Raw genomic sequence first — 25021 nt, forward strand, 5'->3', positions numbered from 1 at the left:
ATCCAGGCAGGATGAGGGGCAGGACAGGGATGTGGGCAGGGATTCTCCTGCCTGTCACACCAAGGCTTTGTCCTGCCTAACAGCCGAGCCTGGAGTGTGCCGGGTGTGCATGCCTGGAGCTCAGCAAAGCCTCCCAAATTTACAGCCATGGAGCCGGCTCATTTTCATGCTGTCTGTTTTCAGCTACCTGCCTGTATTTTGGGATAAAAGAGCAGCTGAGATACCACACCAGTGAATGCTCTCAGTAGAAATAACCCAGCATACTTTTTCCAAGGGTCTAACATTCGTGGAATCAATTCACTGAGCAGAGAATAAAAAATAAGAAGAAACAACAAGGCTTTGTCAGTGATGAAATCAATTTAAGACTGGATTGGGAAGCTGTGCGAGGCAGAAGTCCAAATGTGGTGGCTGGATCCTGAGCATCCTCAAAAATAATCCACCTCTGGGCAGGAGTGGAAAACATGGAGTCTGTCCTGGCAGAGTCTCAGTATTCTTCCCTGTGATCTGCCGATGGAGTTACTCCCCCCTCTCTGCTGTTCCACTACCATCTCTCACAAGTTTCCCTGGAGGTAAGAAAGAGAAAATGAATCTGGTCTGGAGGCTCATTTGAGGCATTTCCCAGGCTCTGCTGCTGCAGATGGGGCTGGCCCGGGGGAGGCAGATTTACAAACTGCAACAAATTAGGGTAAACCAACCTGCCTCATAGCCCCACCAGCAGCAGGGGGGGCATGGCAAAACACCAGGGGAGAGGTCTCAGACCAGACAGGGAAAGAAAAGCATCTCTGCAAAGAGAAGGGGGTGATCAGAAATGTTTTCTTTTGCTCTGTCCTCTCTCCCGAAGGGAGCTCTTGGATCCCCGTCCTGCTCACAGCCTGGGAGGTGAGGGCAGAGAGGAGCTCTGCTTAGTACAGGTTCCTGGAGCGGGAGATTTTCTCCTGGAAGAGAAGGATAATCAGAGCAAAAATCAGAGCATTTCTTGTGGGAAATGCTCTTTGCTGAGCTGCTCCCTAGGATGGTCACGGTTCAGGGACCAAGCTGTCCTGCATCTCCCAGCTATCCCACTGCACTTCCCATGCTCCCCTCTGGAGTGATTCACTGGGGAAGTGGGGTGGGGGACCATTCCCTGCTGACTAATGCTGTGTTTTGCCAGGGAAATTTCACAGAAAGCTGCAAAATTCAGTTTATTCCTGGGTGGGATGAATCATTTCCCAGTTTTTACACTGCAGCCACTGCTGCCTTCTCTAAATGTAAATAAGAGCTCAAGTGTGCATGCAAAGGAAAATAAACCTAGCTATGGGATGTTGCCCTGTTCTTGCATTTGTTTTTGCACAGCTGCAGCTCGGCTGCTGATTGTCCCCATGGTCACCTTAAGTTATAACACACCTGTCCTGAGACACTTAATGCTTGTTAAGTCCTTACTCAGGCAAAAAAAATACCACTTTGTGGGGCTCCAGTCTCGGTTATAATACACAGAGCCCTGGGCAACTGGTGACAACAGACTGAGAGCTACAGGCCAAGTACCTTTCTTGGTTTGACCTGTTTTTATCCCACTGCCATCAGTGGACTCATCTAGATTTCCACTGAGATAACTGGTCTGCAGCTGACGCAGCTGAGAACAATATAGGACATAATAGAATAGTGGGAGGTCGTTTTCCTCACAGAGCTCTGCAGAGCAGGGGCTGCTCCAAAGCCTCAACTCAAGTGTAAAGTTTACAAACAGCCTTATGAAAAACCTGAGCAGAAGAATTTGTCCTAGAACAGGAAAAGCCATTCCCCCCTTTTTTTGAGAAGCACCAAAAATTCCTATTGCTTTAGCAAGTGCTTCCAGTTCTGTGCCAGACCCCCGCAGAGGCCAGTGAGAGCCCATTGTCCACAGCAGGTACGGGGTCAGCCAGGGCTTGTAGCAGCTGAAAGGTTTTGCATCTGTATGTGTGTCACTCTCCTGCCTGTCCCCCCATCCATCTGCCATTTCAGCACCTCTGGCCCCAGTTTGGGGCAGCACTCGTGTGCCTGGGCACGTCCCGTTTTCTGTGATGGGATGGAAGTGCTCCTCTCTGATGTGGGACTTTAGTGCTGACCTCCTATTAATTCTCCTCTGTTATCATTCCTTTTTTGTGCCTACAGAGCGAGAGCAAAGTTAAGTCCCCCCATCCCCAGATACCTCACACCCTCCAAGCTTTCCTGTCACACAGGGGACCACTTCCAGCCCACAGCTCCATGCCTCGATCCACCACAGATGCTCTCAGGGGGATGTTGGATGCCCAGGCAGGTGCACTGGGCTTGGCAGGTCTGTGGGACAGGCTCTAGGAAACAGGGGGGTGGGTGAAAATCTGACTTTTACAGCCAGCCCAGGGCACAGCCTGAGACCTGCAGGCCAGTACTCGGTGTCCTTCACAGCTCACGCTGGTGGTAAAACCAGTGGGAGACAAGGAGGTTTTGACACTGTTAAATCTAAGAGGGAGGTTGGGCAGAAACATTTCTTTCTTGGCCTGGAGACAGGCATTAATATTAGATGTCATGGGAGTACACTTCTAGTGTGTGAGGGAGAAAGCTGTGGGGGAAAAATGTAAAACATTGGTCAAGGGAGGACTTCAAATTCAGACAGCCTTGCAGGCAGGAGCCAAAATCCCTTGATGCCTTTGTCAGAAGCTCATTACACCGACCTTAACAGTGCCAACAGATCTGATCTTCCCCCACTCTGAACTGGCATAACTCCTGCTTCCAAGGGAACTTTGCCAGGCAGTGTCCTGGGGGATTTCCTCCCAGCATAATGAATATTAGCACATAAGACACCGAACCCTCCCCAAGAGCAGAGGATTAAATGCTCTTTTAATGGGCTATAAGCAGTTCTTTAGCAGCTGACATGGGCACTTGCTTGAGCAAAGATTTGACCCAATAAATGGAACTGCGAAGCAAACATTTTGCAATTAAAATACTGGCAGAATTTTAAAGTGCTCAGTGCACTTAGGGAATAATTGCCTAATGGCTGAGAAGGCTCCACCAGGGACCCTGGAAAGTGGTGTGCTTGGTCCTGGGCTGGGTGGTGTCCTGCAGAGAGCTGAAGGATGAGTCCATCCTCTTCCTCACCATCAAATTTACGCTTGGTATCCCAGGGACTCAGGCAAAGGTTTCCCAAGCAGTTAGGGCCTCCCTGTGCCCTACCACAGTGTCTGTGCCTCTGGCACACCAGTGGTGTGAGCTCAGTGCCAGTGCCACAGGGAGTCACGATCCTGCTTCCATCCTCCACCCCACTCCACAAATGTTTCATCCTCCACAGCTCCACACCTTTGGGAGTGTCCAGGGCATCCCACACCAGGTCCATCATGGGCAAGGGCTGGGTCACTGCTCTCTGCCTTCCTGACAAGGGGAGTGTAACAGTGGGCTTTTTCTGTCCTGACAGTAAGAAATCAAGATGCTCCTTAAGGAAAGGATCCCTGCCCAGGACACATGATGGAGCACCGTGGACAAGGTGAGTGCCTTGGCTGCAAAATGAGATCCTGTGCTTTCAGCATGGCCGGATGGAGAAGCTTTCCCTTGGCTTCCAAACGCATTTTGCAATTATTAGGCAATAATTCAAGCTCTGTTCATCTCCCCCGTACACCAGAAAAAACAGTAACACTCTCGGCATAACAAGATAATTACTGTCCCTTCAAGGCTCTTGGGAAAAGTTGCTTCGTGTTTAGGAGATTAAATGAGCTGAAATCATTCCCGGGAGGTAGGATGGATCCACAGGGTGAGCAACCCCGCCTGTGCTGTACGAGATGCTGTGTAATGTGGAGCTGTGCTTCCACCAGCACCAGCAAGCCTTTCCTTTGCTGCTGGGAGGGATCCCAGCACATCCCAGAGCGGATTCCCCTCTGTTCCCTTCCTCAGGGAGAATCCCACCAAAACTCCTTTCACACGGGGAGCCCCACTCCAGAACACCAGCACCCATCAGCTTCCCGGGGGGGTGCAGCACGACCCGAGACAGCTCCAGTTCCATCAGCGGCCTCAGCGTATCCCTGAGGAAATGGAGGGGATGGGCCAGTGATCTCAGTTGCTCTTTTGGCGCCATTGTTGTTTAGCTGGTAAATATTTCCTTTAAATGCTTACATGCTTTCGAAAAAATTACAAAACTTAATGGGAACAAATATTCCCAGGGGGCTGTATCCTGCCATTCATTCGCACATCAGATCCCCGCTATCTTCAAGAATGGCTCTGTGCATGGGCAGGCGCCTAAGTCATTTGAAAAACAATAAGCCTCTGTGCTCTAATTTTCCAGACAAAAATGTAGACAAAACAAGTGGCAATTTGGCACAAACCGAACTGCTTTGATAAATAACTGGGCATTTTAAGAGGAGCAGCCTGTAGGCAGCTGGGATGGGCTGCCTGAGCTGTCCCGGGGCAGGTGTTGCCCAGCCGGAGCTGAGCCCAGTGTGTCACCCTTGGGAGTCTCTCGGGGTCGATCCTCACATGGCTCCACAGCTGGGGGGCCCTCCAAGGAATCCTGTAATCATCCTTTAGGGCTCGCTGAAAACCAGCCTCCCTGTCCTGGCAATTTATTGCCGGCTTCTGCAGGACTTCGCTGTTGTAATGAGCTCAGGGGGATTAACGGGGCACGGCGGGAGGCTGTGGACCAGGTCTCTAACCTAGGGAAACACGTCTCCTCTTAAAATTATATGTGCTCGTGGGGAGTGCGGAACCAGCCACAATATTTTTTAGCAAAGAGAAATAAATTTGCCCTGGGCACTGCACTGGCGATGGACCATTTCCCCGGGGAGTCTGAACACCCCTGGGCGAGGGGCCGGGGGCTGCGCTGGGATCTCCCCCTCTTGCTATAATCCCCTGCCCACCCAGGCGAGCTGGGCCATAGGGGGGTTCAGGGACCTCGTGTCCTCGCAGTGTGGGGCACGCCGGGGCTGAGGGGCTCAGCCTGACGTGGGGTCACCAGGTAAGGCTCCAGATCAAGCCAGGGCAGGGGTTTCCTGCAATCCCGTCTCCATCAGAGGCAGCGAAAACTCACGGGGCGCACCACCAGCGTGTCCCCCCACCCCAGTGCTTGGGCTCCTGGGGGGAGTCCTGCCGCTATCCGCATGACTCCCCCCCCCGCAAGAACTTGAGGTTCTCCGGCGGTTCATGTTGCTCCGTGTCCCCAATGTTCCCGGGGCGCCGGGGGGCAGGTGGGCGCCTGGCGGGGGCCGGCGGGGCGGTGGGCAGGCGGAGGTCCCCGGGGCCCCGGCGCTTCCCCCGGCCGGGAGGCTCCGCCTTTCCTCCCCCCCACGGGAGCTCACTTGGGCCGGGGCGGAGGGACCGGCTCCGGGCCGGAGTGAGAGGGAAATGCGCGGGGGCCGCGGGCGCGGGCGAGGGAGACTCCGCGGCTGCCGGCACCTGCACGGTTGAGTCCCGGCTGTGGCACCGTCACCCGGCGCTTCGGCACGGCCGGGGGGCCGCGCCGGCATTCCCCCGGCGGGAGCGGGCGGGGGGGTGGTCGTCGTGAGCTGGGGCTCGGTATCCGCAGACGCTGGGAGGGAGGCCGGGGGGCCCTTGGTGCCGGGCGAGGGGCTTGCGGGGCTGCTGGGCAGTGCCGGGGAGCGGGGCATGGGCTTTGCTGCGGCCCGAATGAGCATCCCTTGCGGCCGCGGTCCCGGCAGCCTCCCCCGGGCGTACCCGCTGTCCCTTACAGTTCTTGCAGTCCCCGGACACTTCACGCGTCCCTTTTACCACGCTGTTGACACCGGGGGATTACTCGCGTCACTGCCAGTTCCTTTCAGGCCCCGGGACGCCGGAGCCGTGCAAGGATCGCTCGGGACACCGCGTCCCCGCGCCCCCGCGGGCCTTTCCGGGGTTCCCCGCAGGCCCGGCTTCCGTATTCTCGTCCCGCATGCTCGACTGCGTGATAACGTGTTCCCTTGAGCCCCACGCCGGTTCCCGTGTCCCCGTGTGCCGCCGCACCGTGCCGTACCCCCGGAGCCCCCTCCGCCGTTCCCCCTCCCTTCTCCCCGCTCCACAGTGCCCGCATCCCCGCGTCCCGCTCCATCCCGCCCGCACCGCCTGCCGTGCCCCGCGGTGCCGCATCCCAGCCTGCGCAGGGAACAGCTGGAGGTGTCTGTAAGGAACAATCCATCCCCCTGCGGCTGGTGCAGACCCTCTCCAGGAGGGTTTGGCTTTAAGGGCATAGGCCAGGGCCAGAGCACGGCTTGGAGCCACGGTTTCACCTGCAGAACCAGGCCAGGCTGTTGGGAAAAGTGCAGCCTGTGAGGTTTATTGCATCCTCCCGAGGGGCTGGATTGTCTCGTATCCCTTTGCAGACAGAGCTCGATTCCTCCTGCTGCCATCAGCTGGATCTTTAGTCTTGGTTCCATGGGCAGAGCTGCACAAAGTGCTGCTCACCTGTGCGGTGGGTTGTGTTTGCCATTGGTGGCTGTGGCAGGTGAGGCAAGAGCAGACTTAGGAGAGCTATAGGAATGTTTCTGGCTGGCAGGAGAAGGATCCCCAGACTCACAGGAGCACGTGGCCAGCCAAGGAGGCTTTGCTGACTCCTGAAACAGCAGAAACTTAGAGGCACCCGCATAGTTTCACTTGCCAGACCTCTTCATTTGAGGGACTACAAAGGCAGTGACCAAAAACTATTTCTTTTTTTTTTTTTTAATCATAAAAAGATGTTTCTTGGGTTATATGTGTTAAAAGAGCAATATTAGAATAGGTGGTGGCAACAGGTTGGAAGATCTTCAGTGGCTATAAAGAGGCTGATTTTCATAAAATTATAAAAAAGACAAGTATAGACTATCATGTTTTACACTTTTGCAACTTTTTCTTGTATGAAGCAACCATAGTTTTATGACCCAGAGGGATCCTCTGAACACTCGAGGTAGGGCAGTGCTGCTCCATTTCAAAGTGGAAAAACAAACCGTCTGTATTTTAGGCTCGTGCCCTGCGTTTCTTGCTGTCCCCACAGGGAAAGCTCCAATGGCAGCCACGGGAATCCTGTGGGAGGACGGAGATGGTTGGCAGAGTTTGACTTAGAGACTTCAGAAGAAGCACTGCTGGCCTGGGGATCTGGGATTGTAGGGAAAATATGTGTCCCAGTATAGCCCTGGGAAAAGCTGGCTGGCGGAGCAGGGGGGAGTTAGTGTGTCTGTACACCAGTGTCCTTGGGATGTCTCCAGGAGAACTGGGGAAAAAGAAAGCTTCTTCACTACTTTTAAAAAACCTTCCTGCGGGTCAAGCAAGGTTTGCTTTCCTGGTGGTGGAGATGCCATAAATCAGTCATTAGGAGATGAAGTTTTTTGCTATGTTTGGAGGAGAATGGAGGACTATAGGCTCTATAGCACCAAAATCCTCCTTACATCCTCAAAACTGGGCTTGCATGGAAATATGCTGTGATATTTGACATTTGATAGTTGATGTTTGATATTAAGGAACAGGAAGGCACCAGGCTGGTTTCTCTGCAGTTGTGAGTCTCCATCTTTCCATGGTTAAGTTTCTCTACCTGCACAAAGGAAAGGATGATCCTGAGTGCCTTGGAGGAGGGATTTGAGACCTGCAGGCTCTACAGATATATGGTGGCTATCCCTAACAAGTTGTCTCAGAGTTAGGAATTAATCCTAATGGAGATTGGGGATCCACCTGCAACTTTCTAGTCCAATCCCACCCCAGAGCACTTGGGGATTTTAGCAAGTTGGTTTGCAGTCACCATATTTCCAGTCTCAGAAGGAGTTTTCTTGTGTTGCCTCCCTTTTCTCAAGGTTTAATCAGAACAACAGATTCTTTCTTTAATTGGTGTATGTTTAAGGTGGGTTTCTTTATTTCTTCCTCCTTCAGCTGCTGCCATCCGGAGGCCAACTGGTTTGTTTAAATGCAATACTGTTTAAATTAGATATTGTTACTGACCTTCTTCTGCCTTGTTTCATGTTTGTCCTCGGCTAGCAAATCAAAAGCTCTTTATTTGTGGCTCAGATCTGACTCTGCAGACGGTACATATGGCCCTTGCAGCACTTTTCTCTGGCACGAACTTGTATTTTAAAGGGAAGAAGATCAGATTTCAGTGTGTTATGTGGTGGGAAAACACAGCTTTACAATGCTGTGTGGATTAAGAAATTAGGGGCCATTGTTTTGCCCTCACTGCCTAGAATTAGCAGAGTGTTTCGGGTGACACAGGTCCCTTCCCTGTCTCTCAACACGTGACTGAGTGGACCCTGGTGCTGTGAGAGCCTCTCCAGGCATCCCCTGGGGTAAATCACCACCACAATATTGAGATGAGTGGGGAAAAGTGGGTTTGTGCCTGGAGGAGCTCCCTCCTTTCCAGGGGTGTGTCCCCCTTTCCAGGGGTGTGTCAGATGTCACCAGCTGGGGAAGGACATGCATGTTCACACTGCTCTTCTCCTGTTTGCAGGGCTCCACGCTGAAGGACAGGACATGTGGTAGGAGGCAGCACATCCCACTGAAGAGCGAGAGCTGGTCGTGCTGCACAGCCCGGGGTGCTGTGGGAGGGACAGGACATGTGCCACCTCAGCTGCCTCCTCTCGGGACTCCTCCTCATCCTCAGCACCACCAGCACCGATGGCTTTGCCCGGGGAGGGTAAGGCCCCATTCTGTCTGCACCTCCCAGGCCTGCCCATGTGCATGTCATGGTGAGGCACGTCCTCCCCAGGTGAAGAGCCCTGTTTGGCCAGCATGGACATGGGCAGCTCCCCAGGCTGGTCAGGAGGTGGAAAAAGGCTCTGGCAGCCCTTTGCTGGTTGTTTGCTTTGTCACTGAAGCTAAAAAACCTCTCAGAGAAAATGCCCGTTTAGCTCCAGGCGGGGACACAAAGACACTCTGGGCTTTTTGTCCGTGAGAGTCAAAAGGTGATCAGGCCCTGAGCTGTTCAGGAATTATTATTATTATTGTCTCTTTCAAGCACATCCTTCACAAAAATATTTGTGAAATCTTGCTATCAATCACAGCAGCTGAGCCTTGTGAAAAAGTTGTCAAAGGAGGATGCAGCTCCCATCAGAGGAGGATGCAGCTCCCAGCTCTGATGGACACAACATCTAGGGGACATGGGTGTGGAATGCCCTGGTGGGCTGGTGCCTGCTGTGCCCTGTGCTCCCCAGGATGGTGCTGTGGTCCATGATCCTGCAAATCCAGCAATTTCCCTTCCCTTTCCAAGAAAAGGGTCTGACCTGGCACTCGGGATCCCAGTACAGGCTGGGCAGGCACAGCTCAGCTCCCACTGCATCAGAGGAAGCCCAGAGCTCGGTGCCCCAGATTCTTCCCCAACCAAGAGGAGCTGGAGCTCAACATCCACCTCTAGATACAGCTCACATTTTCTACAAAGTTTGTTTTTACACTGAAATGCTCCTCCAGCATCAAACCTTTCACATTCTGAAACCACAGCTGAATTCCTCACTCTCACGCACAGGCTGCAACCGGAGCTTTATTCTAAATTTTGCAAAGCAAACAATTGCCATTTAAAAATTGCATTTTCTATAACATTAATCACGAGGCTGAGAGGAGTTCTCTGGAGTTAATGGAAGCCATCTGATGTCCATGCTAATTCCCAGGCTTTTTATTTTAGTTTCTAATTGAGCTGGGAGGCTGAGATGAGGGGATGAGTTCCTCAGTGGGACTGACCTGCTTGGGCTGAAAAATGTTGAAAAAGAGGGTATTTAACTGAGACCACTTTGGCTGTTAACCTTGGGAAAGTTTCTGGCTGGATAACAGTTATCTTAGGAAGGCTGGAGGGCCCCTTTCATCTAGCCTCTATTTTTTTTTGCGGTGAGCCTGACCCTGCCTGTGAAGTCATTAATTTCTTAGTGACCACAGAGGCATCTGTTTCAGGAATGCAAAAGTCTCAGAAAGGAAAAATCCCCCCAGAAAGTGAGTAATTTTAGGGGAAGGGAGATGATGAATGGAATGAGTAAATAATCCCTAAATCTGAGTCCTGGCTGCTCCCCTGGGACAGAGGGACCGTGCTGGGTGAACGTTCAAGGAGGCATCAGTGCCTTGGCACAGGGGCAGGGGGGGAAGTGCCTGTACAGCCCAAAGTGCTCCAGATTTGGGCCAGTGCCCCAAAACAGCTTGAAGTGGCCTCCCAGGGCACTGGGGCAGTTAGGCACTGCTGTTTCACTCACTCTCTGCAGAGAGGGGCTGTCAGGCCCCGTCCTGGCGGGTGAGATGTGACCCTGTCCCCTCTGCTCAGCCGCAGGGTCTGTGCTGCGGCGCCGCAGAGCCAGGCGGGCGCCTACACCGAGTCCCACGTCCAGCCCGTCTACCAGCCCTACCTCACCACCTGCCAGGGCCACCGTGTCTGCAGCACCTACAGGTGAGGGCACTGCCTGGGCCACAGACCTGCTCCCAGTGTGGGAGGGGGCAGTCCTGCCTCGATCCAAAGGGACGATGCTCCCAGTGCCTGGTGGTGGGTGCCAGTGCAGGGAATGGGATGGAGGCTTGGGGAAGGTGCTCTGGAAGCCAGCTCAGCCCCATCCTTGCATTGCAGGACCATCTACAGAGTTGCCTATCGGCAGAGGTACAGGCAGCTGCCCGAGCCCGTGGCCTCGTGCTGTCCCGGCTGGAGCAGAGCGAACACTCACACGCTCAGCTGTAACAGAGGTAAGAGGTTGCTGGACCAGTGCTCATCCCCAGATCCCTCGTGTTCCTGGAGGAAGCCCAGGACCAGTTCTCTCATTCATCAACACTCTGCCTGTCAGGTGGATTCTCCCTCTAGGAAAGCATTTAAGTTTTAAACATCACAACCAAATGCAGTTCAATATCTGATTAATTCCCAGCCTTTCTCTGCTGCCTCTTGGGCCTTTTTCCTTTGGGATCGCTCATTACCTCTATAGTTAACAGAGGATAAATAAAGCGAGTAATTCCTTTCCACATAAATCAGCAGTAATGGAAGAGAAATGCTTTCAGGAGGCCACAAATGCAAACCACAGCAGCAGTCAGTCCATCCCCTGACACGCTCAGTCCATCACCCTCCTCCCTGTCTTTGCTGCCCCTGGGCTGGTGCTGGTGTGTGTTTTGGGGTGTGCAGTGTGTGTGTTGCATCCAGGGTGGGAGGGGGGAGCTCAGGACCCCCAGAACTGCCGGGTGACGCTGTGCTGGTGTTTCCTCTCACAGCTCTCTGCTGGGTGCCGTGCCAGAACGGTGGGAGCTGCACCTTTCCTGGCAGATGTGCCTGCCCACCCGGCTGGACGGGGCGAGCCTGCCAGACAGGTACTGGCCATGTCACTCCTCTCCCTGCTCCCTGTGCTGCTGCTGGAAGAGCTCGTCTTGGGAAGCATCAGAGCTGCTGCCATGGGGCTTTGGTTGTCCTTTGACCATGCACCGACCCCTTAGTGGGGACAGGGACCAGCACTGTGGCTCCTTACCAGACCTCGGGACATGCCTGGTGCACACACATGCACAGCTGCACGTGTCGCTCCATGGCACTGATGCCTGATGGTCTGACCAGGAAAGGATGGGAAGCCTGGCTCCCAGGGGAGCTCCCTTTGGCTGCCTCAGTGCTCCCAGTCCTCATGTGCAGCCCTGGCACCCACATTTTCTCTCTGCTTCTGGTCAGAGTGAGCAGAGCTGTGAGCACACCAGCAAGAGCCTTTCTGCAGCACAAAAACCTTGTGGGGCTGGCCCGAGGTTGTGTGCTTGTGATCCTCCCTCTCCCAGGCTTTGTAAACTCTTGCTGTAAACTAAGACACCCATTTACTGCAGGGACTAAATCTGTAAATATCCAGGGGTGGAAGGGAAGCCTGGCAGTCTCCAGGCACCAGGCTCCTCTCCAGCACAGGAGCAGCCCGATGCTCCTCACAGCACAGGGAAATCGGGCAGGGTGGAGCTCACCAGTGGTGCAAAGCCCCTGCCATGGCGTTTCCCAGCTTCTCCCAGCTTTCCACCCTCCTGTGAGGCAGAGGAGGAGTGTGTGGCATTGACCCATGCTGGGCTAGGCAGAGCTGAGCCCATCAGTGACAGCTCCGGCTCCAGCGCAGGAGGAAAAGATTTTCCCACTGCCTAAAACAGTGCTCGGGCGTGGGAAGCGGTTCAGCTCATTCTGCTTTGTGGGAACAGCTCTAATAACTCCCCCGTGTGAGGAGAGGTTACTGGGTTTTGTACACACTTGAAAGGCTGATGGCTCCTCACCACAGCTGGCTGGAACCAAAACCCTGGCCGTAAATCCAGGATGAGAGCCGGGCGCTGCCTGCGCCTGCCTGGCCAGAGCCGGGACGTTTCTGACCACAGCTTTTGCTTCTGGCTCTGTTGTGGGGGGAGTGGGCAGAGGGGAGGAGGCCAGATCCCCCTTGGGCTTAGCACAGGTTTATCCAGCTGGGCTGTCCCAGATGCTGGTGGTGCTGAGACACCCAGAGCTGTGCCCAGCACAAACACCAGCACATTCCGGGGACACTTGCTGGAATTCCATTGCAGCCCCCCATGCCTAAGCCATTTGTGCCACTCACCCCTATCCCTCCTGCCCTCACTGAGTCATTCCTGTGTTTCAGATGTGGATGAATGTGCCAGCCAGAGCCATGGCTGCAGCCAGCTCTGCGTCAACACAGCTGGGAGCTACCGCTGCACGTGCCAGGATGGCTTTGCCCTCGCTGCTGATGACAAGGACTGCCGGCCCCTGGTGCCAGTGCCCGAGATGGACACCTTCAGCCAAGCAGGTAACCTGTCCCCCCAGTGCAGCCCCAGCTGCTCTGGGCCTTCAGAGAGCTGGGGTTAACACTCAGCACCACTGGCTGGAGCAGCTGTGGCCGGAGAGGGGACAACAGCCAGAGAACCCCTCGACTTTATTCTCTCTCCCACCCAAACAACTTCCCCTGTGCACAAATCCATCTGTGAGAGTGACACAGCCTGGCTGTGGCTTGTGGTGTCCAGGATGTGCCTGTTCTCTCCATCACCATCATCGTTCCCACAGGGCAGGTCCGGAGCCTCGAGGAGCGGCGCTGGTGACGGCCCATTATTACTTTTGGTACGCGCTGTGACACTTCAAACTCGTACCGTGAGTAATAATGCGCTGTGGCCAGCACGGGCATCACGCAGCAAACACCTGGGAGAGCAGGGCACTGCCTGCATGTGCCATGCCTGCCTTTGTCCCTGTCCTGGTCCCTCAGCAGGATCGACTCCTTGTGCCCACCGTGGGACAGGGCACCTTGGGTGCTCTCTGACAACATGGGTGCCAAAGGCCAGGCTCCACCAGACACCTTGTCCTTCAAGCATCACCCCATTACCTGAAGAATCCCTCACTGTTGCAGGTGCTCCAGCAGCAGGAGAAGCCTGTGCCATTAGCAGCTGGACTAGATGCCAGTGCTTGCAGCAGATGTTGAATCCAGCTGATGCTCTGGGGCCTGATTCTGGCAGGGTAGACCCTGGGGGCTCAGTGAGAGGGCAGGGGAAAACAGCAGAGCTTGGCCTGAGCCCTGCAGAGATGTCTTTCTCCCTAACACCTTCCACTTCACCTTGGGCAATGGGCTTTTACTGACTGACCTTCCCCTGGTCACTTTTTCAGGTCCCTCCAATGAAGTGAAGGAAGAAATGAACGACCTGAGGAGCCGAGTGGAAGCGCTGGAGCAGGTGACTTGAGCACACCCCTCTGCCCTGCCCTGTTGCTGCTCGAGGCTGTGCTGAGCCAGCTCCCACCCCGGGCTGTTCACAGCCAGGGTTTCCCTCTTCCCCAGCTCTATTTTTAACACAGTGCTGGCCTCAGCAGCGATCCCGGCAGCAATCCCAGCTGTGCTCCACGCTGCCGGCAGCACCCACGCCGTGGCTTTTCCAGCCCAACAGCCCTTTGAACACCACCAAAGCCCCACGAGCCTGACCTGGTGGGTGCTGCATTCCTTCAGGAGGTCTTCCTGGTGTGGGGGGGACACACTCATGGCTCCCCTTCTCCCCGCAGAAACTCCAGCTGGTGCTGGCCCCTTTCCACAACCTCATGCCATCAGCGCCGGAGGATGTCGGCACAGACCCCATCAGCCGACTGTCCCACTCCCTCCAGCAACTGGACAGAATTGACTCCCTGAGCGAGCAGATCTCTTTCCTCGAGGAGCGGCTGGAAACGTGTAAGTGCCTGGAAAATCAGGGCTGAAGGATTTCCCTCCACCCACACTGGCCACGGTGAGCAGATGCGGGCCAGCGAAATCAGTAACACATCTGCCACTGTTAATCTAGATCTCCCTCAAGCTCAGCAGCCTGCAGTTAATAAAAGATGAACACAAACAGCCCATTAGCTTCATTTCAAAGCCGTTTCTGTGGCTGCACCATCTGACTGCCCATGTAGCAGCCAAAAATTGTAAGGTTGGCACAAGGAAACGTGGCTGCGGGGCAGAGCAGAGGGAGCCACTGTGAGCAGTGGGTCACGTCTGGCAATCAGCACCTCGTGGCTGCAGTCCCTTCCTGTATCCTTGTAATTTGGTCCTTAGAAAAGAACTCCCAGCTCTTAAGAAATTAACAGTCCAAGAAGTCAATCAGGGAAATTTAGGGAGCGTGCAAAAGTTGGCAGATTTACGAGCCTGGGAAGTTTTGGGCATTTCTTTTTGAAGCCTACAGACCAAGCAGTGCACCAGAGAGGGTCTCCCAAGTAGCAAACTGAGCAAGAGACCCCAGTGAGAGTTGCCATGGGTGAAGTGGCTGGAGGTGGGGGGGTCCTGCCTGGCATGTCCCCCCATGGCACCACAGAGAGGGGCAGCATCCCCTCGTGGCCCTGTGGTGCTCTGGAGAGTGGCAGTTTGACTCCAAGCAGAGCACAACCATGTGAACACTTTATTTTGATAGAGAGCTCTTTGCAGCTCATTTTCCCATTAAATAATTCCACAAACTAGGCATGGCTGGGCCAGCTCAGGAGCTGGTGTGCAGCAACAGCCCAGAGCTCATGGCAGGAGACTCAAGAGAAACTGGTTCAGGCATATCCAGTCCCAGTTCACTGCTTTCAGTAATGGCTTAGATGGAAAAGAATTCAAAGAACTTGTTTGAAGACAAAGTAGCTGCAAATAGACACTTAAAAAGCATCTCAGAAAGGGGTAATTATCAGAACCATGGAGTGTTCCAGCAGACTGAGTTTCCTAGTAGTGCTCTGTACATATTATTAGTGACAGCACTGAGGAATGTGAGCAGTATCACAAGGTAACATGGATTTATTCCAAGGGATGACTCCAAAGTGCTGAAATTAATTTTTGCCTGCTCCAGCAAGCAAAACTTGTTTTTGTTCCTTTTCATGGTCTTGTAAGTCCCTGGAGGACACAAAACTGTCCTGTCATACTCCAGCAAGCCCTGGGGCTCACAGGGCATCCCATGGAGTTACTCAGCCATCCACGTTCTGTGCCTGGTGAAGCATTTCACAACTGAATGCTACAATAAAGCTGCACTCCCCAATTAGCTGCTCAGTGGGGGTGTGTGTAAGGACCAAGAAAAACTACTTTCTCTTTACACCACCAGCAAAGGCACCAGAGGAGAGCTCTTGAAGCCATAACCACTTTGGCCTCTCTAAGTCTGAATTAGCCCTGATCCAGCACAGACTGTCACTGTTACTGTCACTGGCTTTGGGACACTGCACACAGGGGCCAGGCAAGGACTGTGACACACCAGGGAGGTGAGAGTGACACTCCCAAGCGTGGTGGGACAGAGCTAGCCTAGGGTTGTTTGCCAAAGGGAAAGCTGCAAGTGTAGGTGATATTCACAGAGGTTTAAGGTCAGCCTGCTTGGGAAAGAGACAAACCAAACCCAGGCTACGGATGTTGCTGAATTGTTTCTTTTTTTTCCATCTTCCCAGGTTCCTGCAAGAACGAACTCTAGCTGAACACCCGAGGCCTTGGAACAAGCCGAGTGCATCCGCAGCTCTTATCTCACTCTCCAGCCCCAGGCTGGGGACAAAGCCACATCATCTACAGGAAGGCACAGGGTACCAGGAGAAGGCTGGTTTCCCATCAGCATCTCCATAATTTTCTCTTCCAGCTCACCTTATCAAAGGTCACGCAGTTACTTCCAAACTGGATTCCGAGCCCTCCACATCTCCCCCCTTTCCTGCTGGAGAGGCAGCAAATAAATGCCTTACCTCGTGCCACGAGTGCCTGGCTGTGCCAGACTGCCTGTGTGTGAAGCTGAGTTTGTTTAGCTTTGCCTGGCTTTTCCTTAGCATTATGCCAGGGCGTGCTCTCCCAGGGAGCAGTGGGCACACGGCTGGCTGTGCTGCCTGCCCTGCAGAGCACAGGCCTGGCCCGAGCAGGGCAGTGCTTCCCCACACTGCCCTGACTTGCTGTCACGTGGTAAAGGTGGGGACAATCCTTGCAGCCCCAAGATGTCACGGCAGGGGACAGGTGCACATGGTCCCTGCACTGGGTACAGGGAGAGGGTGCCCATCCCTGTGGTTTGGGGAGTAGAAGCACAGCCCTTCTGCCTAGGGGGCACAGGGAGGGACAGGGACCCCCCCACTGCCCCTCAATCACCAAACCCCCTCCCTGCAAGAGCTGAGGGATCAGCACCCCACATTCTCCTCCCTCAGCTCCCACACAAGACCAGGAGGCTCCTTTATTTAAATAATCATAGGTGTAATTTTTTTTTGTAAAGCACATAACATCCTCAACCCAATTAAAAGTGAACAGCAGATGACTGCACACAGAGGCACTGCTCTCTCCTCCCAGGAGGAGTCAGACATGGTTACCATCCCTCAGGAGCCCTCCCAGGGCCCTTCTGGGTTTACCCTCCATGACAGCCCTTTATCTGCCACTCTCACAAAGTGCTGGTTTGGTTCCCATCCTCCCACCCCGACCCATCCCACAGAGGGTCTGACCCCTGAGTCTGTACCATAAGGCCCCTCCAGTAAAGCCCCTGCCAGCACCAGCTCGGCCCAAGGGCTCCCTCCACGGAATTCCCTGCCTTTCCCAGTTGAGGCTTTAACCCCAAAATACCATATAACTGCGATTCCACTAACACAGGCTGCAAAAGCTGGTCGTGTTGGTTACCTGAGTAGCCCCAGGTGGCTCATCCAAAGGTCCCCTGTGCCATGAACAGCAGAGCTAAAGGTAAAGGAACCGCGGACCTGACCCAGCCTTCGAGGGCATCAACACTTCCACAGCTCCCAGTGAGGGATCCAGGAGCTCTGTTGGTCCATCCATCACCCCAAAGCACAGGGGAACCCCTTTTATCTGACCGGGAAAGGAATTCATGTCCCCAAAAGGGAGAGGTGAAGCCTCCCAAGCCCCGTTCCAGCTGCAGCTCACCCACCCTGTGGCTCCGAGGGGGTTTTACAATCCTCGGAGAGCGGCAGAGATACGCGGGACAGGCACCATCTTTCGGCCGGTGCTGACCATGACAAGTGACAAAACGAGCCCGACAAAGCCCTTTGCATCTGTAAGGGGGCACTGCAGGCACCGAGATTGTGGCCAGGCTGAGCCACCACCGCGGCAGGGAGCTGCCAGCAGTTTCCCAAAACAAGATGCGGTTGGCATCTCAAGGGGACAGGCCCGCGAGTCCCGCTGTGCCGGGTGGCAGTGCTCTGGGCTGTCCGGGGGGGACACTGCGTTCCCAGCACTGCTGAAAAGCCAAATCTGCATTTTCACCCAATTCTCGGCCCTCTCTGAGCATCAAGGTTGTGCAGATACAAACTGCTGCCTGGTGGTTTCCATCTGGGACATCACAGGGCTGAGCCTGCAGGAGCACACGTGCAGGGACACTCACGTGAGGCAGAGCCCAGGCTCCAGCCAGGTTTTTGCTGTCACCCCATGCCAGCTGCCTGAGCTGGCGGAACTCACCCCTCTGGTCATTGAGCCCTTTGGTAGCACAAGTTTGATGCCTGAGAAATTCAGAAAAAGGAGACGTTTCATAGTGAGAAAATGAACCCATAAGACAAATCCGCTCGAAGGGAAACCTCAGTGCTGGCTTGACACCCTGTGTGTGCCAGTCCACGGTGTTCCCAGAGTTAGAAGTCACTGCAGAGGAAGAGAAGTTCCTTCAGTATTTGGCAACAACAAACAAGTCCCTTCAGCCACCACCACACGGTGACATCACTGGAAAAGCCTCTAGGACGAGTCCTTGGCCTCGCTTGGACGGCCTGACATCCTGAAGAGGGTCTCCCTCATGGTGCAGAAGCATCTGTCAGTGAGGTCGGTGACATCGTCTGATGTCAGGCCTTTGGTCTCTATTGGGGGCAGAACCTCCACCTTGATTTTGCCTGGGAACAAGAGAGGAGCCCGTGAGAAACCCACATGCCACAGGAGCTCTGTTCCCTGCTCTGCTCCCTGCCCTGGGCAGTCCCAGCATAGCCCTCATCCCGTCTCAGGGCTTCAGGCATCCATCCCTGGAGTGCAGGCAGAGGCTGATCTGTGGTTAGACCAAGAGCTGTGCCAAGTAGAATATTCCCCTTGTGCCCCAAATTGCCACCCCAGCCAGAGCCTGCCCAGAAAAGGAGAGGTGGTATCCAATCTTTAATGAAAACATCCCTCAGTCTATTTAATTACAGCCTTTCCTGAACTAACCCAGCCCAGGCTCTGGTGCCAAGTGCTTTGAACTGAGTCCAAACATCTCCCAGTGGGACTCCTCCTGTTCACCCCAGCTCTGCTTCCCTCCCACACCCTTGTGAACCAGATCTCCACAGGAGACAACATCAACACTGTCTCCAAGTGACTCTTTGGTACCTGATGTAAACAGTTTCGTCTTTGGGTTGTAGAAGGTGGTGAAGGAGGAATACACCACAGGGATCACGGGGACCTTGGGGAAGGAAAGAAAAACAGGAGTTACTTGCACTGCAGCAACTCAGGGCTGGCCAGAGACAGGCAGCAAATCCCACACAGCAGAGCTGACCTGGCCTGGCTCTCAGACACACAGGGCACACACAGCAAGACTCACTTCCAAAGGCTGGGACAATTAGGAGTCAAACAGGATCAAAACCACTCCCCAGCAACTCAAGGCACAGGGATACTCAAAGAACTAGAAGTCCCACTTCAGCCTCAGGTCAGCACTGGCTTTTAGGGTTCCTCATCCCAAGCCAGGCTTCAAAGCTTGGGTATTGTCTGTCCTGCAAACAAACACTGCAGGATGCCTGTTCTGCCAGGCCCTGCCTGCTGTACCAGCACGTGTCTGGGGCAGGGCAGTTGCTGTGCCTTCAGCTTCTAAGAAAAGGAGTCACTAGTTGCCATCAATTGCTCCCAGGGAAGCTTCAGGCAGAGCCAGGGCCAGGAGGGCAGGCACAGAGTCGTTATTCCATGCTGATAACACAGACAGGATCTACAGTAGGTGACTCAGGGGGGTGTAGCAGAGGCGGGTACCAGTTCCACTGACATCCTTCCCTTCCAGCAGCTGCCAGGCCCTGCCTTGGCTGCGTCACCCAGGCAGGAATGGGGATGGTACAACACAGGCTGCACCCTGGGTTTAGCTAGTTGATCTCAGCAAGAGATCTGGCACCTACTGCCTTCTCCAGAATCCCTGCTGTAACATCTCTCCTAGGGAAACCAATTTCCCCTGAGGCCTCGAATCGTCCCAGTCCCTGGCACACTGCCCCAGTGCCCTGCCCAGGCAAGCAGCCCCCTCTGAGAGCATGGACAGCTCTGGTTGATTGAAGCCAAGGAGCTGTTTGCCTGCTCCCCCACTGACTGCTCATGGATGTTGCCACTTTGGGGAAAAAAGACATACCAAGAAGTGCCATATGGCCATCAGGGAGGGAGCAGCTATTTCCACACAGAGCAAGCCCAGATGTTGCTATAAAGCATGAGCATTAAGAATCCTGAATCAACTCTGCCCTATTGCAACCTGGGGGATTGAGAAATGCATCGACAGCTTTGGGATTCCCCAGGAAAGCACCCACTGAGCTCCCTTCCCAGAAGGAGCTCTGGGCTGCAGCCATGCCCCCAGGAGCCCCTGGGCACAGGCACTGCCAGGAAAGCCTGGAGTGAGGGTCAAGTGTGCCTGCCCTGCAGATGGAACACTGGGACTGGGGCAGGCAGGAGGGAGGAAAAGGCAGCTCTCCACTGCCTGCAGCCACCTGTCCCCAGGGTCAGGTCACTCCCACAGGGGATGGAAAAGGCTCTTGGCTCTTTCTGGGCAGCACTTCTGACACCTAACAGTGGTTTACCTGGGGAGGTGTTACCTGGGAACCTGAGAGCAAATAAACCACACACTGCATGACCAGCCTGGAATGCCACTGCAAAAGCACTCAGGGTGCCTGTGCAGGGGCAGAGCACTGTTACCTGTGCCTGGACAGCGAGGTGAAATGCTCCTTTCTTGAATGGCAGCAAATCCCCAGTGCAGTTCCTTGTGCCCTCTGGGTACACCCACACCTTCAGCTGCACATGGGAGAGACAAGGCTTAACTCCAGCAATCCACCTGCAGTGCCCCGAGCTGCCAGCCAGCTCTGCCAAGAGCTGCAGGTGGCTGTGACTCCAGGTCAGCCAGCACCAGGAGTTCCACATGCCCCCGTGCCACCCCGGGGTGCCCAGACACAGGCCACCCCACCGAGCCCCACGGCCACACTCACGTTCTCATTTGCCATGGTCTTGGCAACCTCAGCCATCACCATCTTGGCGCTGCTGGTGCTCTTCCTGTTGATGAAGATGACGCCGCCGAGGTAGATGATGAGCCCCACGGTGCCCGTGTACATCAGCTCCTTCTTGCCCACCTGGACACAGTTGTCAGGCAGGATCTCCATCAGCCCTAATGGGATGGCAGAGGGCAAGACCCAGCAGTCACCCTGCCTGCCTGCACCTCAGGTGGGACAGGGACATGAGCTGAGGTTGGGAGGGGACAGGGAAAGGTTGATGCCTTGTTTCAATCCCGGCTTCCGCTGCCACCAGCAGAGCAGGAGACTTGGCACACAGCAGTGTTAGTGGAGCAGGGTGGCTGCAGGTGACAGCAAGAACCCCCCAGAGGCAGCTCAGTCCTCAGTCCCAGGGAGCCCAGAAGGGCCACTGACACACACGCTGGGCCAGCCAGGCCACCAGCGAGGCAGGGATGTAAAAGGGAGCTGGGAAACACCCGAGGGGCAGCAGTACCTGGGGTGCTGCACAAGTGTGGGATTGCTCAGAGCGAGGGGAGACCCTTCCCACGTCCAGCACTGACAGGGAAGCTGGACCAGCTGGCTCTGCAGCACAGACTGGCCAGGGCAGGGGCTGCTTGGCCAGGACACACAAGCAGGACTTCTCTGATGGTGAGCAGGAGAACTGCTCCTTCCCTCCCACCAGCTCCTCACCCATCATGTCAAGGATGCTCTGATGGTTGGACACAATGATAGCAGGGCCCTCCACCTCAAAGTTCTCCAGCCCCTTCACCTCAAACCTCAGGCCAAAGAAATACTTGAAGGTCTTGACCACAGCTTTGATGATTCTGTGGAAGAGAAGAGCAGTCAGTCATGGGGTAGGGGGGTGACAAGGGCTGCTACACCCAGGGTGGGTTGGGAAAGACAAGAAGAACTCTAGGACAGAGAACCTTCAGTCTTATTTACCCTCGGGTCCACCCAGGTGTCTGCCCTTCATGGTCCCACATGCTCAAGGTACTTCAGTTGCATGCCAAGTCCTCTCCACTCCTAGTGTGGGAATTTTACTGGAAGCCTGGGGGAAGCTGACTGTAATTTTGAGGCTGGTTCAGCCAGACTCAGTAGCCCATGCTTCCTTTAAGCTGACAGCATCAGCTCACAACAGGCTCTTTGGAAACGGCAAGCCCAGCCTAGTGCAGCTGTGAGAGCCTTGCAAAGAGGGCGCACTGGAAACCCTCCAAAGTCCAGGAGAGGGGACATTGTTTTCAGCACTGGATAAAGGACCACTCCTCCTGCAGCCAGTCCCAGCTATGGAATGCTGTTCTTTTCGCCTGTGCCACGGCTCTGGACTGCTCCAGTGGCACCAGTGTCTTCCTCATGCAATCAGTGCCCCCTCCCAAGTTGTTCAAATAGTTCTCCCAGGAGCTGCCACTCCCCAGCACGCAGGGATCAGCCCTCACGCCCAACACCCAAGGAAGGCTCCTGCCCATTCTGCTCCTCACAGTGCTGGAAGATGCTGCTCAATGATACAAACAAACCTGGGGTGCCATCACCTCATGGGAGTCCAAGAGAGGAGGGGAATGGAGGTGAGAGACACTTCCCTGCACACCCCAAGGATGTGAGCAGCAATCAGGATGCTCCCCACGCAGCTTGGCAGAGGCCCGGTGCCCCCCGGCAAACACATCTTCAAGCTTTTGCCTGTTAGTTCCCTTCCCCAGTGGATCTACAGGTCTGACAAAGCTCCCAGTTCTTCCCAGGGCTGGGGGCCCGGCTGGGAGACACTGGCAGCTCCACTCAGCCGTGCCAACACATGGAGCAGGCTGCCATGCCCTTGCCAAGCGCACCCAGCCCAGGCCCACCGGCCGAGCCCCTGCCAGCCCATGGCAGCAGGGCCCATCTGTGCCACCCCCAGGCAGGTGGGACCTGGGGACCCTCCAACTGGGCCAAAGGACACAGCCAGAAGCTGGCAGAACACAGGGGCTATTTTGGGCAGGGGAGCAGCCATTTACCAGGACAGGTGGCAGAGGAAACTTGCACGTGAGCAAAGCTCCCAAGAACAGCCACCAGCTCTGCTCTGCTCTCCCCTGGAGCTGATTCAGGAGCTGACCTGCCCTCCAGCAAGCACATGGATGTCCCGCCTCAGGGACACCTTCTCCCTGGCAGACAGGGGATGGAGCTTTCCTCCCTACAGGAGGAGACAGAGGGACAGTGTCAGCTTTGCCACCCCACCACAGGATCCAGCTGAAGAGCTGTGCAGCAGCATCCTCCTGGGAAGCATCCTTGTCACCCAGAGCAGGAGGTGAGCACCTGGACAGCACCTCATCCTGGCTTGGCAGCAGCTCCCAGCATCTGCTCTCCAAAAGTATCCACATCCCTGCCATCTGCTCTTGAACCACATGACTTTCCCCAGCTTGCTCCTACCCACAGTGGGGTTCCCATCTCTGTGGGGTGTCCTGCCATGCAGACCATCCAGGCACTGGCTTTGACACTGGAGTTCAGGCCAGGCCAATGCCCCCGGGTGACACTGTTATCAGTCCTCAGTTCAACTCGCTCCAAAGGTTATGGCCACACCCAGGGAAAGGACACAGGGAGGTGTATGGAATGCAGAGCTCCAGAGCTCCATGGGCCTGCTCCAAGGTTCTGGGGGTGTAGCTCAAGTGAAGAGACGAGGCTGCCCGTGAGAAGAGGCAGGGTGACACGAACCAGTGAGGTCATGGGGGATGCCATGCCACCAGGCTGACCTAAATCACACTTCTCCTCCCTTCTGACTGCCAACCAAAAACGAGGTCACTGCTCTGGAAGTCACACTGCTCAGTGGCTGCCGGGAGAGGCTGGTTACACATTACTCAAGAGCAACCATCCGGTTTCCTCCTGCCAGTCCAGAGCCAGTGCTTCCTTGCACAAGATATGGTGTGAGCCACTGAAAGAGGCAAAGGGGCACAGCTCAGAGCAGTGACCAGCAGCCCTGCTGAGCTGCCCACATCATCCACAGGGTTAAGAGGATGGATCCGACCCTCCTCAAACCCCAGAAACAGCTTCTCTCTTGGTATAAACCATCCAGACTTGGTGCAGCCAAAGCTGCAGAGAGCTGTAAACTCAGTGTACATAATGCCAGATGCAAAGAGTACAAAAATAAGAGGGAATGTGGCTTTTCAGTGCATCCATAACAGTCTGAGTGTGAAAGCCAGCAGCCCCCAGATTCACGTGCTGTGCTACACAGGCTATCCCAGAGGCCTGTTTGGGATACTCTGATTTTCAAGGTCTAAGGAAATCTGCTTACCAGATTTGAAGCCCTTACGAGAGGTTTCACCACTAGATAAACAGCTCTATCTCTATCAGACACCCAGGGCCACCTCTTCCAAGCCACACCAGCTTGGCACTGGAGTCAGGAGCACAGCAAGAACGGGGTGTTCTGCGCCAGACAGTGACACTGTTATCACTGTCTGTCCACCAGCACATGCTCTGCTCCAGCCTCCTTTCTCAAGCTGGAATAAGCAGACTGGGATGTTGGAGAAATAAGGAACTTGCTGGATCACCTCAGCCACAGACCTCCCAAGGGCTGGGATCCATCACAAGGATCATCAGCCAGTGCCAGCATGTGATTCTGGCAAAAACTCAGCTCAGAGTTTCAAAATGAGGCATTATCCAATGCAAGAAGTTCTTGTTCCCAAATAATTCCTTTAAGGTTACAGAAAATTTAGAGGGTTTATTTCTGGGGAGGAATTAAAAGGAGAGCATCTCTATCACTGACATCATAAATTCTCCCAGCTGCAAAGATGGTTGTGCATTAGAAAGCTGCTCCTGAATGAGCCAAGGCAACCAAAGCTGGAGACAGGGATAGGCAGGAGATTCCAGAGCAAACTGCTGTTTCCAGAGCCTGGGACCACAGTACGGGCTGGGGTGGGCAGGGCAGAGCCCTCAAGGCAGCACATCAGTGCCCTGTGCCCACTCACTCTGCCCTGAGTCCTTCCTGTGAGAGCCACACTGCAAAGCAAAGTCCAGCTCCACCTGCTGAGACGCTGCCCAACCTTTGATCCAAAAGGACGTAATAAGGCAACAGGGCTCCCCTTTCGCCTGCATCCATATAACCCGGCCCGGATATGGAGGTGAAAAGTTGCCTATGGGATTGCAAATCCAGGAAACGGAGTTGTCCTGCGCTGCCAGCAGAAGTGCCATCTCTGCCCTTAAAACGCGCCTTGGCACGTAGAGGAGCTGCTGGACGAGAGCAGCTCCTCAGCCCCTGCCCCGGGCGTCCTGTCAGGACACACGGGCTGACAGCAGCTGCACGGCTGCCCCGCTGCCGGCTCCGGGCAGCACATGGCACCCTGCCGGGCACGGAGGAAACACCCCAAACACAACCACGGAATCGTCAGGGCTGGAAGGGGGGGGATCACCCAGTCCCACCCCTCCGCCGAGGCAGGGTCACGCACAGCAGGGGACACAGGAATGCACCCAGGTGGGTTTGGAATGTTTCCGGAGAGGGAAAATTCACGACCTCCCTGCGCAGCCTGCTCAGCGCTCTGCCACCCTCAAACGCTGCCGTCCTGTAGCTTCCCCCCCGCCCTCAAAAAAAACCCCACCCCGTGCGGGGCGTCTGGACACTTCCAGGCA

General features: G+C 54.9%; 2 protein-coding genes across 2 annotated transcripts; one reads left to right on the plus strand and one right to left on the minus strand.

Moving 5' to 3' along the window:
- Window positions 1–226: 226 nt before the first annotated feature.
- EGFL7 (EGF like domain multiple 7) lies at window positions 227–16039 on the plus strand. Its single transcript, XM_029960553.1, has 10 exons — window positions 227–569; window positions 3401–3469; window positions 8372–8557; window positions 10163–10285; window positions 10460–10572; window positions 11086–11181; window positions 12456–12620; window positions 13466–13530; window positions 13853–14015; window positions 15722–16039. Exons 3-10 carry the CDS (start codon window positions 8478–8480, stop codon window positions 15742–15744), a joined length of 828 nt encoding a protein of 275 aa, XP_029816413.1. The 5' UTR covers window positions 227–569; window positions 3401–3469; window positions 8372–8477; the 3' UTR covers window positions 15745–16039.
- A 421-nt stretch (window positions 16040–16460) lies between these two features.
- Window positions 16461–21728, minus strand: AGPAT2 (1-acylglycerol-3-phosphate O-acyltransferase 2). The gene is made up of 5 exons (XM_029960552.1): window positions 21128–21728; window positions 20417–20592; window positions 20130–20225; window positions 18582–18654; window positions 16461–18118 (listed from the first exon to the last, which is right to left on the minus strand). The coding sequence occupies exons 1-5, from the start codon at window positions 21132–21134 to the stop codon at window positions 17967–17969; spliced, it is 504 nt and encodes a 167-aa protein (XP_029816412.1). The 5' UTR covers window positions 21135–21728; the 3' UTR covers window positions 16461–17966.
- Window positions 21729–25021: the final 3293 nt, after the last annotated feature.

Source organism: Manacus vitellinus, unplaced genomic scaffold (assembly GCF_001715985.3).
Source record: "Manacus vitellinus isolate BGI_N305 unplaced genomic scaffold, ASM171598v3 scaffold_27_pilon, whole genome shotgun sequence".
In the NCBI taxonomy this organism is placed as follows: domain Eukaryota; kingdom Metazoa; phylum Chordata; class Aves; order Passeriformes; family Pipridae; genus Manacus; species Manacus vitellinus.